Source organism: Oncorhynchus tshawytscha, linkage group LG08, assembly GCF_018296145.1.
Source record: "Oncorhynchus tshawytscha isolate Ot180627B linkage group LG08, Otsh_v2.0, whole genome shotgun sequence".
In the NCBI taxonomy this organism is placed as follows: Eukaryota; Metazoa; Chordata; class Actinopteri; order Salmoniformes; family Salmonidae; genus Oncorhynchus; species Oncorhynchus tshawytscha.
Genome location: NC_056436.1, coordinates 84636389 through 84652481, shown reverse-complemented (window position 1 = coordinate 84652481; position 16093 = coordinate 84636389). Strand labels below are relative to the sequence as shown.

General features: G+C 40.9%; 1 protein-coding gene across 1 annotated transcript in view; it reads right to left on the bottom strand.

The window, feature by feature from the left end:
• Positions 1-4396: 4396 nt before the first annotated feature.
• The window catches only part of LOC112256996 (protocadherin-11 X-linked-like), a 36801-nt gene continuing 25104 nt past the window's right edge, over positions 4397-16093 (bottom strand). Inside the window, exons 3-4 of the mRNA XM_042326124.1 lie at positions 10241-12727; positions 4397-5347 (exon numbers count right to left, since the gene is read on the bottom strand). Coding sequence (XP_042182058.1) covers positions 5264-5347; positions 10241-12727 — 2571 coding nt within the window. The 3' untranslated portion in view covers positions 4397-5263. The remainder of the gene's footprint in view (positions 5348-10240; positions 12728-16093) is intronic.

Below are 16093 nucleotides of genomic sequence, written 5' to 3'. Positions count from 1 at the left end.
ACAGTATAATATAATGAAGGAAGGACAGACAGTATAATATAATGAAGGACAGACAGTATAATATAATGAAGGAAGGACAGACAGTATAATATAATGAAGGACAGACAGTATAATATAATGAAGGACAGACAGACAGTATAATATAATGAAGGAAGGACAGACAGTATAATATAATGAAGGAAGGACAGACAGTATAATATAATGAAGGAAGGACAGACAGTATAATATAATGAAGGACAGGCAGTATAATATAATGAAGGAAGGACAGACAGTATAATATAATGAAGGACAGTAGTATAATATAATGAAGGAAGGACAGACAGTATAATATAATGAAGGAAGGACAGACAGTATAATATAATGAAGGACAGACAGTATAATATAATGAAGGACAGACAGACAGTATAATATAATGAAGGAAGGACAGACAGTATAATATAATGAAGGAAGGACAGACAGTATAATATAATGAAGGAAGGACAGACAGTATAATATAATGAAGGACAGGCAGTATAATATAATGAAGGAAGGACAGACAGTATAATATAATGAAGGACAGACAGTATAATATAATGAAGGAAGGACAGACAGTATAATATAATGAAGGACAGACAGTATAATATAATGAAGGACAGACAGACAGTATAATATAATGAAGGAAGGACAGACAGTATAATATAATGAAGGAGACAGACAGTATAATATAATGAAGGAAGGACAGACAGTATAATATAATGAAGGACAGGCAGTATAATATAATGAAGTACAGACAGTATAATATAATGAAGGACAGACAGACAGTATAATATAATGAAGGAAGGACAGACAGTATAATATAATGAAGGACAGACAGTATAATATAATGAAGGACAGACAGTATAATATAATGAAGGAAGGACAGACAGTATAATATAATGAAGGACAGGCAGTATAATATAATGAAGTACAGACAGTATAATATAATGAAGGACAGACAGACAGTATAATATAATGAAGGAAGGACAGACAGTATAATATAATGAAGGACAGACAGTATAATATAATGAAGGACAGACAGTATAATATAATGAAGGAAGGACAGACAGTATAATATAATGAAGGACAGACAGTATAATATAATGAAGGAAGGACAGACAGTATAATATAATGAAGGACAGACAGTATAATATAATGAAGGACAGACAGACAGTATAATATAATGAAGGAAGGACAGACAGTATAATATAATGAAGGACAGACAGTATAATATAATGAAGGACAGACAGTATAATATAATGAAGGGCAGGCAGTATAATATAATGAAGGAAGGACAGACAGTATAATATAATGAAGGACAGACAGTATAATATAATGAAGGAAGGACAGACAGTATAATATAATGAAGGACAGACAGTATAATATAATGAAGGACAGACAGTATAATATAATGAAGGACAGACAGACAGTATAATATAATGAAGGAAGGACAGACAGTATAATATAATGAAGGAAGGACAGACAGTATAATATAATGAAGGAAGGACAGACAGTATAATATAATGAAGGACAGGCAGTATAATATAATGAAGGAAGGACAGACAGTATAATATAATGAAGGACAGACAGTATAATATAATGAAGGAAGGACAGACAGTATAATATAATGCAATGAGAAGGTCCAATGCCCTGATTAATAAGAAGAGTCATGGGAAATGTGCAGTACAATGCAAAAAGACTTTAATAAATTCCAGAAGCTCACACATACATAAACAAAACATTTATATACAGGTTATTTTCTCCACATAATTGGCAAATCAAAGTTAATTACAGAGTATGTAAGGAGCATATTGTACTTCACATTGAATAAAAGTGAGGTTGCTGTTCCATAGTCATCTGTCTCCCTTTACAGAAGATTTAAAAAACTGTCTTCTTATCATGTATATGTTTTTTCTCTTTTCTCCCAAAGATCAGTTAAATCAAATGATGATTACAGTGCTAAGATGCTCTGTATAGTTCACACTGCGGTTCTACTTAGTAGTAATACATTTGATACCATAATTACATCTGGTACCTTCTCCAGAAACGATGGGGATCATTAGGAAGGTATGGTATATGTGCCACACATACTGTACATAGAGCCTCGTCTACCAAAGCAGTCTCTTTCATTAGACAACCATTAAACATCATGACTATTAACAACAGTGCTAACCCACCAAGCTGTTTATTAGTGTAGTATTGAAGATAGTAATAAAGATCAGGACATAACCACGATGAGTGTTTACACAATGCAGTAGAGGCATATATTTGTGTGGATACCAAACCAGAAACCAAAAGGCGTGTAAATATTGAAAGTGGATTGTAAAGATTCTTCTGTCTTCACCTTATTTATGTTAATACATTGAGTGCTGAGTGTTGCTTGTACTACTAATACTCATTTCAGGTGTTCAATATTTATCTCTCTTAATTTCACTTGAACAAATAATGCATTGATATAAATAAGTGAACAAAATCAAGTTAGTCTTTTTTTTGTTGTTGCTCTAAACCAACCAAGTGGTGTTAACGAACTGCCTGAGTTTTACCACTTGGAACCATCTTTTGAAATATGTAATATTATATCTCACAGGTTAAATCGGCTCTGACTTGTGGGATCTGTCTATCTGACTCTAGTACACTCAGGATAAACCATGGCGCTCTACTGTGAATCGGTGTTTCTGACTCTAGTACACTCAGGTTAAACCATGGTGCTCTACTGTGAATCTGTCTATCTGACTCTAGTACACTCAGGTTAAACCATGGTGCTCTACTGTGAACCGGTCTATCTGACTCTAGTACACTCAGGTTAAGCCATGGCGCTCTACTGTGAATCGGTCTATCTGACTCTAGTACACTCAGGTTAAACCATGGTGCTCTACTGTGAACCGGTCTATCTGACTCTAGTACACTCAGGTTAAACCATGGCGCTCTACTGTGAATCGGTCTATCTGACTCTAGTACACTCAGGTTAAACCATGACTGTGAATCTGTCTATCTGACTCTAGTACACTCAGGTTAAACCATGGCGCTCTACTGTGAATCGGTCTATCTGACTCTAGTACACTCAGGTTAAACCAGGGTGCTCTACTGTGAATCGGTCTATCTGACTCTAGTATACTCAGGTTAAACCATGGTGCTCTACTGTGAACCGGTCTATCTGACTCTAGTACACTCAGGTTAAACCATGGTGCTCTACTGTGAATCGGTCTATCTGACTCTAGTACACTCAGGTTAAACCATGGCGCTCTACTGTGAATCGGTCTATCTGACTCTAGTACACCAGGTTAAACCATGGCGCTCTACTGTGAATCTGTCTATCTGACTCTAGTACACTCAGGTTAAACCATGGCGCCTACTGTGAATTGGTCTATCTGACTCTAGTACACTCAGGTTAAACCATGGCGCTCTACTGTGAATCTGTCTATCTGACTCTAGTACACTCAGGTTAAACCATGGCGCTCTACTGTGAATCGGTCTATCTGACTCTAATACATTCAGGTTAAACCATGGCGCTCTACTGTGAATCGGTCTATCTGACTCTAGTACACTCAGGTTAAACCATGGTGCTCTACTGTGAATCGGTCTATCTGACTCTAGTACACTCAGGTAAACCAGAGTGCTCTACTGTGAATCGGTCTATCTGACTCTAGTACACTCAGGTTAAACCATAGTGCTCTACTGTGAATCGGTCTATCTGACTCTAGTACACTCAGGTTAAACCATGGCGCTCTACTGTGAATCGGTCTATCTGACTCTAGTACACTCAGGTTAAACCATGGTGCTCTACTGTGAATCGGTCTATCTGACTCTAATACATTCAGGTTAAACCATGGCGCTCTACTGTGAATCGGTCTATCTGACTCTAGTACACTCAGGTTAAACCATGGTGCTCTACTGTGAATCGGTCTATCTGACTCTAGTACACTCAGGTAAACCAGAGTGCTCTACTGTGAATCGGTCTATCTGACTCTAGTACACTCAGGTTAAACCATAGTGCTCTACTGTGAATCGGTCTATCTGACTCTAGTACACTCAGGTTAAACCATGGCGCTCTACTGTGAATCGGTCTATCTGACTCTAGTACACTCAGGTTAAACCATGGTGCTCTACTGTGAATCGGTCTATCTGACTCTAGTACACTCAGGTTAAACCATGGCGCTCATCTGTTTAGTCCTACATAGAACAGCTTTTGATTGTGAACAGAGCCTTTCAGGTCCCTTGTGATTGTGGCTTAGCTCAAAGTATTAAACTCATCCTCTCTATTATGAGGTACAATTCCCTACTGTCCTACGGAGGCAATCTGTAGACACAGTCCTCCTAGTCCTGGTAAATCACCACAATGTGGTGTTCCAGTCCAGTGGGCCATGTATATTAACACCAGCCACACTCTTCCCTACTAACTGGCCCATTAGCAGTAGACCCATTAGCAGTAGGCCCATTAGCAGAAGACCTATTAGTAGTAGGCCCATTAGTAGTAGGCCCATTAGCAGTAGACCCATCCGCAGTAGACCCATTAGTAGTAGATCCATTAGCAGTAGGCCCATTAGCAGTAGGCCCATTAGTAGTAGGCCCATTAGCAGTAGGCCCATTAGCAGTAGGCCCATTAGCAGTAGGTCTAGCTTGCAGCATTACACATAGCCAGTCAGTATATCCACAAGCAAGCCCAAAAATACCAAATTCAATGGATTAAAAAGCAAGGAAAAAAACAACAACATAAAAACAGACACCAGGTATGTAAACTTTAGTCAAACATAATCAATAAATATAAACAGTCAACTCTGTGATAAATATAAATAAATACATATAAACAAAATATAAACAAAATAAACAGAATAAAGTACAGAAGAGATATTCATTGTATTTGTACTGTATGTTTTGTATACATGGGGGTGGGTTATATCGTGAGTCATCGTCTAGGAGATAGATATAATAAGATATACTGTAAATGGTGGCTTTCTATAATGTATTTCAAACCTCCTACAGGATTCACAAGGAGAGTTTTTGTCAAGTTTCAGGCAGGCAACAATGTGTCTTAATTTCTGTGAAAATTATTCAAGTTCTACTTTTTTTCTTTATCGGCAAACAAAAAATTAAATAAACGAAATTAACATATTCCTTTTTTTGTTGGTTGGTGTTTTTGTAGACTGTAGAGACTGTATAGTATGAGATTCACCTTTTCGTCTGTGCCTTCCTCCCTCCCTCTCTCTCTCTCTCTCTCTCCCTCTCTCTTTCTCTCTCTAGGTACTGGCAGCTAGAGATTGATTTTTATCCTGTGGCAGCGACTTGTACCTGAGCCACAGAGTGTGTCATAGAGGGGTGGTTTCAGTGCCGTCTCCTGTAATATAGAGAGACAGACAGATATAGGGAGATTGAAGTTACAATATAATCCAGCTCTTAGAAATCTAATCTGTAGTAGCTGTTAAACTCTATTACACTCGGAACAGTGAATACAAAAATCTCTAGATCATTTGTATTCAAAAAGCATTCTTCAAGGTACAGCTGACAATCAGGTATGATTTCCTCGCCAGATGAAGTCCTTGAAGAATACTACATGAGAGCATAAACTTGTGCATTTCACTGTGATCATCAGAGCATGCAATTCTCTCCAATAGATTTAACTCCAAATGTATAATTACATCCACCACCCTACTGCAACACTTCGTTTTAACCCTGAAAACGGCATTTTGTCTCGTACTGTAGTCCTTACTCTGGCACTCTTCAGTAGGTACCTTCTGATAGGTACAGGTCTTGACATTCACGAGGTCTGCGCCAAAACTATAACAGACACATCTGTCGATATCTGAATCATCATGTTGAATCTGACCTTGAGCTGCTGCTTACATTAGGCCTACCTACAGTATGCATATTGATTATAGAGGCAAACGCCTTAATCAGCTGGTAAGAGGTGATACAACAGACCGTCCCACCTGTCCGCCCACCCCCCCATCTACTGTCTACTGGCATCACAAGTCATTACAGCAGCTTGGTTAGAAGTTTGGGAAATTTTCCAAATTGTCCATCACAACCCTACCCTTATAGAAAAAAAACATGAATACATTTTTTTTTTTAAACACACAAGTTCCAAAAATAAGTTTTCATGTTATTCTCTACATGACAACATGTACAGAAACATGTGTAAACATAAAACGACACATTCCCAACAAAAAAAAACATGTCAAATCACGTGATTTTCTGCATGTCAAATCATGTGATTTTTCTACATGTGCTATATCATGTGGTTTTTCTACATGTGCTATATCATGTGGTTTTTCTGTAAGGGTTGGCTATAACACTTAGCTAGAGTGATTGTTTTAGGTAATATATTGTAAATTACAACAACAACATAATCACATCTGCCATCCTTTCAAATGTTCATGTTCTGAGATCATGTCAAATGGTAATATCTATGTACAGTATGTTAAGTATGAATATGTTAATGGCTCTGCTAGCTAAGAAAACACACAAACCACAGGAGGGTTTGGTCTGACATCAACAACTGACCTGGTATGCACTATGGCCCTGTGGAATATGGGACAAACAAAAGAGCATATTGGCCTCTTTGCTGTTGCATATTCATGCCCGTGTCTGAGATCACTCAGCCAACCAGGGAGGTTGCTCACTTGATCTGCCACAACTAAAGCACAGATGGAGACAGAGGTTTCCCTCACGTCACCGGGAGGGGATTGACCTCTAAAACTACCGGCTGGGAACAGGGAGATAGGCAGAGATAAAAGAAAAGGAAGGAAGATATGAGGGAGGGAATAAACGAGAGAAGGGAAGCTAGGGAGAGAGGAAAATAGGCTATGGTGCACTGAGCAGCATTGGATCCTACCAAACAAAGCTCTTAGGATATTAAGATACCATATGGTGCCATAAATATTTAGTCTCTGAAGTCTTTTTTGACTAGCTTCCCTCTTTAGCGCCTACATCTGTAAGTCCCCTTAAACATTCATCTGACCTTCATCTGTAAGTCTCCTGTGTCTCCTATTAGGATTCAATGTGTGCTGTTATATCCTTTATCCTCTAGCAGCTTTAGGTAAAAGGTCAATGGAAGAGGCACGTAAAATCACTGTCTTTCACTTTCATGAACAAATAAAAACATCACAATCTGCTTTATCCTTTATTTTGGACTTTTTGTATTACAGGTTTATGCTCAGGGAGATTGAGCGGTGTCCACTTGCCATATGCTGCTTTTGTTAAGGCCAGGCTGACTTGAACGGATCACAGTTGTGAATTCAACACTCGATAAAAACATTTTCATTTCATGAGATAAAGAAAAACATGAATGTTAATATTTTGGGGAGCATTAGAGAATGTATCTGAACTGTATCAATGTTAAAAGAGGAATCTATTGGAGCGAGAGTTTACAGACAAGTCAAAACTAGGAAGTTGTAGCCAGTATTGTCAGTCATTGGCTGTCAGAGGTCCAATAATATTAAAGACCTAGTAACTGCCAATGATATTTAGGTATTGTTATGTTTGTTCCTTGTATAATGACAAACCGGGGCATAGGTTAAACTACTTTTAATGAACATATACTTCAGCTAGAAAACTCCTCATTTAGCCATGCAAGGCATTCTTCAACCACCTGCCACCCCCCCGCATAGCCTGCTGGGTACCGTAGTCTAAATGTTATTAACACATAACAACACAGGTATACCTGATATAATATTAACAATCCTAAAGGACATTGACTTCTTTCCTCTTGTATCTATTATCCTCTCCCGAAACCTAATTACAGAGATTTTAATCATTTTGTATTATGAGTGATTAACCCTTTAATGCTTTTAATTAGCCTTTTGAGCACTAGATTCTCACCAAACCCTGATTTACTTCACGTGTAGGCTTTGAATAAGCACACTTAACTGTCATATCTAATGCCAACAGGGAGGCCCTACTTTTCAAACGCTCCAGGTGACAGGAGATTACAATAGAGATAATAGATCGTCCTGACATCTCTAAGGTGGTGCTGGTCTTTCAGGTTGAACAACACTGTCCCACTTTAGACCAAAAGCATGTGTTTGACAGAATCTAACCAAATATTATGACCAATAATTACATAAGAAACAAAAAAGTGATTAAACTCGAAATGCCTGACCAAAAATTACCCCATAAGAAACAGATAATGATTCAATTCAACTCGCAAAGCCTTTTTCAGATTAGCAAACCCAGATTAGCAAGCCCTACACTAGATAAAATATAATGATTGAACAGCTGATTCGGCACATTACAAGGACGGAGGAGAATGGTGATTTAATCATAAATTCATTCAGATTAGTTTAAAGGAGAAGTATTTCTCACTGATGAACAACATCAGGAATATATGAAATACACCATTAATACTGCCCCCCCCCCACAAAAAAAAAAAATCGGAATTTATCAGAATTTTTACCAAAACATTGGATAAATATTTGTGCGTATTTCAGGGGGTCTTTTAGTGCAGGACATAACCAGTATGAGTGCAAAGCCATTCTGACAACTTGACAGGGAGCATTACAAACAACAAGTGAAGTATATGTTCCTGTGCTGGCTCTGCAAGTAGGCTTACGGATAATGTACCATGGGCAGTGTTGCTTTTAAATGGTTTAAATAAAAGATTGGTGAGAGGGAAAAGAATATCTGCTTCGTGTGGGTGTCTCTTTAAATTACCATGTACATAACTCATTTGTAAGAACTATGCTACAAGGGATTGAAAATGATAGACAGTAATCTGTAAGAACTATGCAACAACAGATTTCAAAAGGATGGAAAAGCTTCAAGAGGCCACTATGAGGGCAACAAGGCAAACCCCCTTCCCCCCCCAAAAAAATCTGTACAATTCTGTGAAGATTGACAAGTACAAAACTCAAGAATGTTACCCTGCAACAAATAAAATCCATAAAAGATGTATGCTAAAACTGCACCAGGATGTGTTAGTTTAGATGTGAACAAAAATCATGAAAAACAAAAGACAAAAACTAAAAAACTCTGAGCTCTGCTCTGCTCTGCTCTGCCCCGCTCTGCCCTGCTCTGCTCTGCCCTGCTCTGCTCTGCTCTGCTCTGCCCCACTCTGCTCTGCTCTGCTCTGCTGCTCTGCTCTGCCCCTGCTCTGCTCTGCTCCTGCCCGCTCTGCTCTGCCCCGCTCTGCTCTGCCCTCGCTCTGCCTCTGCTCTGCTCTGCCGCCCTACTCTGCTCTGCCCTACTCTGCTCTGTCTGCCCTCAGCAAGACCACCTCTCCTCACCTCCCTGTCCTGCATTTATTTATTAGCTCTGCTCTGATCTGCCCTGCTCTGCTCTGCTCTGCCCCGCTCTGCTCTGCTCTGCCCCGCTCTGCCCTGCTCTGCCCCACTCTGCTCTGCCCTGGCACCTCGCACCTCCCTGTCCTGCATTTATTTATTAGGGCACCTCGCATTTGGCATATCTCTTAGGGAATCATAAGCCTCAGACCAGACACTAGCATTCAAAAGGTTTTTTTGCTTTGCTCTACTCCTCATGCTGACAAAGCCTTCAGAGCCTCCATAGTCAAGACACCACTTAATATCTCCAGCACGCAACGGAAATCTGGGATTATTTAATGAGGTCTTATTATTCTGTATTGGAAACTCTTGGGGGATACGTTTCCTACTATTTCAGGGGAAAGTGAACAGCTGATTGAACCCAAATCAAACACTCTATGTTTGGTTTTCCTCTGTCTGTCAGACATGCTATTTTTTTCCCCAGGTGTGTCAATCAAAAAAGCTTAGCTCTGCTTTAATCCATTGGTCCTCAGCAAATACACCTGGGCAGAGTTCAATTAGTGGCGTTGCCGACTTGATTCTCAAGCATGCTATTACTCTGCCACCAGCCTTTCTCACTTAAGATTCTCATTTAAGACTAGTTTCCACCATTCCACTGCCTCCATTATACTTTAAAGTGGAACATTAACCCAAATAAGGTTAAAGGGTTTTTACAAACATATAATACAAGATAGCAAAGGGAGGTATAATCTGTCTTTTTCAAGAAGTAAAGATAGATTTAATTTTAATGAGGTTTCTTGGCCAAACTTCATTTCACTCCTTCCTCTCTGAGGTATTCTTCCTCAATATTCAATGCTGATGACATTAATGCACATGTGACTTTTTGTGTGGTTCATTCTCCCGGCTCCCTCCCGCTGCCACCCATCACCCTCCATCTTATCAACAAAGGGACAGTGATACGGGGAGTGGGAGTGGGAACAATAGGTAGCTTTAGAAAATAAGTTATGAATTACCTGTCTGGTGTGGATTTGCCCAGGAGTCTTGAATCCCCCCTGACAGCTGCACTCTGAGACCGAGTACGGGTCTGAGCTGGTGGAGGAGCACTTGGAGTGCGAGTCACAGCCCACCACAAACGTGTTGTCTAGCGGGAGCTCCTGAATCACGTGGTGTTTATTGGGCGCCATCGGGGTCTCTGGTTTGATTTGGAAGGTTGGCTGCGGGGAGGCAGACTTGTAATGCTTGGCTAAGTCTGGGCTGTCAGGTTTGAAGGTGGTCGGAGTAGTGGCCCAGTTATATTTCCCCATGGTCTGCTCATCTAGCTCCACAGGCAGGTCCAGGGTTCCATTAATGTGCTCCTGGCTGGGATCATCAGGCTTGGATTCTTCTATGCTGACAAAGTTCAAGAGGAGGCTCTTAGGGGATCTCTTCTTTTTCTTCTTTTTCTTTTTGATTTGACGGTTCTCCTGGTTGGGCGACACCCACTCGCCGCTCTGCTTGCCCTTCTGCACCACTTTGTGCCTGGGCGTCTGACGGCAGCGCACCAATGCCGTCACGAAGATGACTAAGATAACTGTCATAGTCCCAGCTATAATTGCGATGACAACAATCACGTATCCGTTGGCTTGGGGTGTGACCTCACTGTCTCCCACGTTACGGTCCAATGGAGTCTCCAAGCTCTTACGTAGCTGCTCTAGAATGAACGTAGCGTTGGATACAGTCTCGTTAATGAAGAGGTGAATGAGGGCGATTGCATGTAAGGACTCTGGCTGGCCCAGGTCTTTGACTTTCACCACTAGCCTGTGTAAACCCTGATCGGCTGAGACTATCTTCTCCTGCAGAGTTATATTACCAGTTGTTTTGTCTATGGCAAACAGCCCTCTTGGTGATCCCCCAATGAAACTGTACTGCAGCTCAGCATTCATGCCAGTGTCATTGTCAATAGCGAACACTCTGGTGACCACAGACCCAGGGCTGGTGGTAGACTGGACCAGATCGTAAGAGTAGTTGGACGAGGGAATAACAAAAACGGGTCGATTGTCATTGACATCCACAACGTTTATGGTGACCTTGGCGTATGAAGTGCTGGGTGGTTGCCCTCCGTCTATAGCCTTCACCATAAAAGTGTATGAGCTTTGCAGCTCTCTATCAAATGTGATGTTGGGTTTGATCACACCGGTCTGGGGATCAATAATGAAATTGTCTTTCCCGTTCAGGATGGACAGTGTTATGACGGAGTTGTCACCTGCGTCTGAATCTGTGACGGTGATCAGACCCACGGTCCCGTACAGAGGCAGGTTCTCAGGCACGTAGAAGTTATACTCAGGATGGGTGAAAGCTGGGCTGTTGTCGTTGAGGTCCTGCACTATTAACCTCACTGTGACATTGCTCTGCAGGGAAGTAGACCCATTGTCCCTCGCCATGACAGTGAACGAATACTTCTCCTGCTTCTCTCTGTCCAGGCGTTTTCCAACGGAGAGGATACCTGACCGTCGATCTATGTTAAACCCATCAGGAGCGTCAGGGCCAAGAGAATAAATAATCTCTGCATTATGTCCGCTGTCTGCATCCATGGCACTGATCTTTATGAGCTGCGTGGATGGATCATTGTTTTCTGGTATGGACAGCTGAATCTCAGGCTGAGGGAAGATGGGAGCGTTGTCATTCTCATCCTTAATTTTAATTAAAACCATCGCTGAAGTGTTCAAAGGAGGCTTCCCAGAATCCGACGCTACTATCTTAATTGCATATTCCCTGGTTGTTTCGTAATCTAGGGGGGCCGCAGTCTCCAGCAGGAACTGGTCATTAAAGACGGGCTTTAACCTGAAAGGAACATCGTGGTCAGTATAACAAGTCACTTTTCCATTCAGATCAGAGTCCTTGTCCGTCACTGTAATTAGGGCTATTTTTGTGTTGAGAGGTGCGTTCTCCGACAGTAGAACCGTTCCATTTACAAGGTTCATTATGTACCGAGTGTCTATGGACGGAACATTGTCATTAATGTCCGTTACGTTGACGATAACAGCAGCTCTGGAGGGGGTGGAGCTGCCATCGCTGGCAAGGACAATGAGTTTGTGGACTGGAGTGGCCTCCCGGTCTAAGGGCTGCTTGACAGTGATCAGCCCGGTGGTGCTGTCGATGGAAAAATGCCTCTTGGTGGATGAGGAGATCTGATTAGAGAAGGAGAAGTGGATCTGGGCGTTGGAGCCGAGGTCTGCGTCTGTAGCGTGGAGTTGGGTGACGGAGGTTCCTATGGGGGCGTTCTCAGGGATGTTCACCTCCACCTCACTGTCCTTGAAGACCGGTCGATTGTCGTTGACGTCGGAGATGGTGACCTGGAGGATGGCCGTGCTGGACTTGGGTGGCGTTCCTCCATCCTCCACCTTGATCTTCATGACGAAGGTGTCCTTCTGCTCGCGGTCCAGGCTCTGCTGGACGATCAGCTGAGGCCATCTGTCTCCCTCTGGGGTCTCGATGATGTCCAGGCCAAACTCACTCACACTCTGTAGAGACAGGGAGATAATGAAAACACAGATAATTAGTGAGTTTCAGTCATGTGTTCCTGGACATCCTGGAGCATGCTACTCATTGCTTTGTTATTCATCAGTGTGTGGACGTATGCATTCATAGCCTGAATTCTGGTCATTTCACATGCATTTCACCTGAAACATTACTATCTTCTATGACATGTTATACAGTGCTATTGTCTACAAGTTGTCCTGTAAACTGTCACTAGACTTACACAGCTGGTTTCATTGTCCAGAATTAACACAAATAAAATGTAGTTTGTTTTTAGCTTCAACAGGATGTTTGTTCTCATTGCAGAAAAACACTGTTGTGAAAGTTCTATAATGTTCTCAAGATATTTGCTTTGCGATTAAATCCAGAGGAAAAGATCCACTTATTACCGAAATACGGTTGGGATGCTGAGAGCGAGGTAAACCGTTATATCCATAACCCAAAACGTTTAGCTCCTCTTTATATTATAAACAGGAAACTGACAGACGGAATCTGCACATATCGTATAATGTTTTAGCCCCCCTGCCTTCCGCAGTGGAACTGCTTTGACACAAATTTGATTCAATTTTATCTCACTATCTTGCGTCTACTTTGGAATAGAGGAGACAGCTCACAAAATGTCAAGTTCATGTGTGAGAGAGACAGTTGAAAGTGAAGCCACAGAGATAAGCTTTATGTATTAGAAGGGACAGAGAGACTCCACATTAAACAGACGTTCACCCAAGGGGTGCTAAACCAGTAGGCCATAGTAAAGCCTCATGAAAATGAAAACAAATGCATGTAATCCCCATGAGAAACTGACTCTGACTGTTCAAAGTAATTGCCTTCCCCCCCAAAAAATGTAGCACTATTATTTATGATTACAGATCAGCTATGTGGTAAAGATGGGTCCTGGCATATTTGCAATCGTTTTGATTTAGAGACGGAGAGGGAGGTGGAGAAGGAAAGGGAGGTGGAGAGGGAGAGAGAGGTGGAGAGAGGGAGGTGGAGAGGGAGAGGGAGAGAGAGAGGGAGAGAGGGAGGTGGAGAGGGAGGTGGAGGTGGAGAGGGAGGTGGAGAGGGAGGTGGAGGCGGAGAGGGAGGTGGAGAGGGATAGGGAGAGGTAGAGGGAAAGGGGGAGAGAGCAATCTAAGAACCTAAATGAGACACATGCATTTTAAGAAACAAAGAGGGTCTTTGAAGGTCTTTCAGTCAGAAGCAGTTTCATGCTAAAACAAGAAAAAGCATCGTCTTTAAAGAGATAAGCTTCATGCTGCACATAATGTTGTAAGAGATTACTCTGTCTAGGCACAGCAATGAAACGAGATGAAGATACATACATTCTGACTGTGAACGGTACAATTTAGAACAAATGTGTTCTCTTGACAACCCAGTAGATTTAGAACCAGAATCCTTCCTGTAACAATATAGTAAGGACCATGGCAGAGGGCGGAAGGGCAATACTATGCATGGTAGCTGCAGCATAGACATGTTGTACATGGTTGTTGGTGGTGCTGAGGGTTCACTTGCTGTGAATGTTGTCACCAGTCTGAACCACTGCCAAGTGACAGAAGTCCCTCCAGAAACCAAAGCAGCACTGCCTGAATGAGGAGGGTCACTTTATCGAGACTTGACATACATCTATTCTTTCTACAGTCTGAGACATAACTCAACAAAAGACTGGAGAGCAAGAACAATGACCATCCAATAACAATGAGTTCTAGTAGAATATGAGTTCTAGTGGAAGATGAGTTCTAGTGGAAGATGAGTTCTAGTGGAAGATGAGTTCTAGTGGAAGATGAGTTCTAGTGGAAGATGAGTTCTAGTAGAAGATGAGTTCTAGTAGAAGATGAGTTCTAGTAGAAGATGAGTTCCAGTAGAAAATGAGTTCTGTAGAAGATGAATTCTAGTAGAAGATGAGGACCGTAGAGGATGAGTTCTAGTAGAAGATGAGTTCTAGTAGAAGATGAGTTCTAGTAGAAGATGTGTTCTAATAGAAGATGAGTTCTAGTAGAAGATGAGTTCTGTAGAAGATGAGTTCTAGTAGAAGATGAGTTCTAATAGAAGATGAGTTCTAGTAGAAGATGAGTTCTGTAGAAGATGAGTTCTAGTAGAAGATGAGTTCTAGTAGATGAGTTCTAGTAGAAGATGAGTTCTAGTAGATGAGTTCTAGTAGAAGATGAGTTCTGTAGAAGATGAGTTCTAATAGAAGATGAGTTCTAGTAGAAGATGAGTTTTAGTAGAAGATTAGTTCTAATAGAAGATGAGTTCTAGTAGAAGATGAGTTCTAGTCGAAGATTAGATCTTGTAGAAGATGTATATTCATGGAGTAGTTCTTGAACATAAATGTACTAATTACTAAGAACTACACATTAGTTTTCTGACTATTTGACCATTGACCAAGCCGACGTTAAAATAACTGTGGGCACCACTTTTCTATAAAATTCATCGGAGTGATTTCACTGTTGGAATACAGTGAAAACATAACATTTTGGCCCTTCGTACAATATGGTTGTTAAATCTTATTATACACTTTATTTTCTGGGACTTTGGCTCAGTGCTTCCATCCAGTCGATGTCACAGCTGCTCCTAATTTGATTTATGAGCCAGACAAGGTTTTTCACCACCTCTGTCTCATTTTCACGTTAGACAACATAACATTTAGAGCATTTCAATCAGTTTCAGAGAGCTGTGGCTAACTATCTATAATGGCTGTTTATTTTTACTTGAGTGAATTCAAATTAGGCTGATGGATTGTGATAACATCTAGGGCAGGTATACTTACTGTAGAAAAGGTTAAGCAAGAATATTAATCACTGGCCCTAAGGTGGGAGTGACAATAACCTATAAATAAAATACATAACTGAACTGTTTATAAGAGAGTGGTTCCTTCATCTTCACCCATACTGACCTCCTACACCCTGTTGATGAAGCATTCATCTACCATTGTGGATCACGCATCTATATGGACCATACATCTACAGTCACCTCCATAATTATTGACATCCTTGATAAACATTAGCAAAAAATACTGTAGAAATAATACAAATACTGAGCTATACTGCATAAAATTGTTTTTGTTGTTCATTATATTTCTTATACTAATACAATTGCTCAGAAATGTATGCCGATGACTATGCCGTTCTTTCTTAAGTCCACAATCTGCTCTTTTGGTAACCCACCAAAGGGACAGCACCAGACACTCCTTATCTAGGCGTGGACTGCAAACATTGGCATGTTTTACGTATCTGTTTTAAACTCTGTCAGTGGTTTGTCAACTCCGTCACTGATGGCTAACCCCCTTCAGATCATTATTTTTGTCAATATTCAGTAAAAGAAAATATTGCAATCACTGTCATGCAACATCTGAC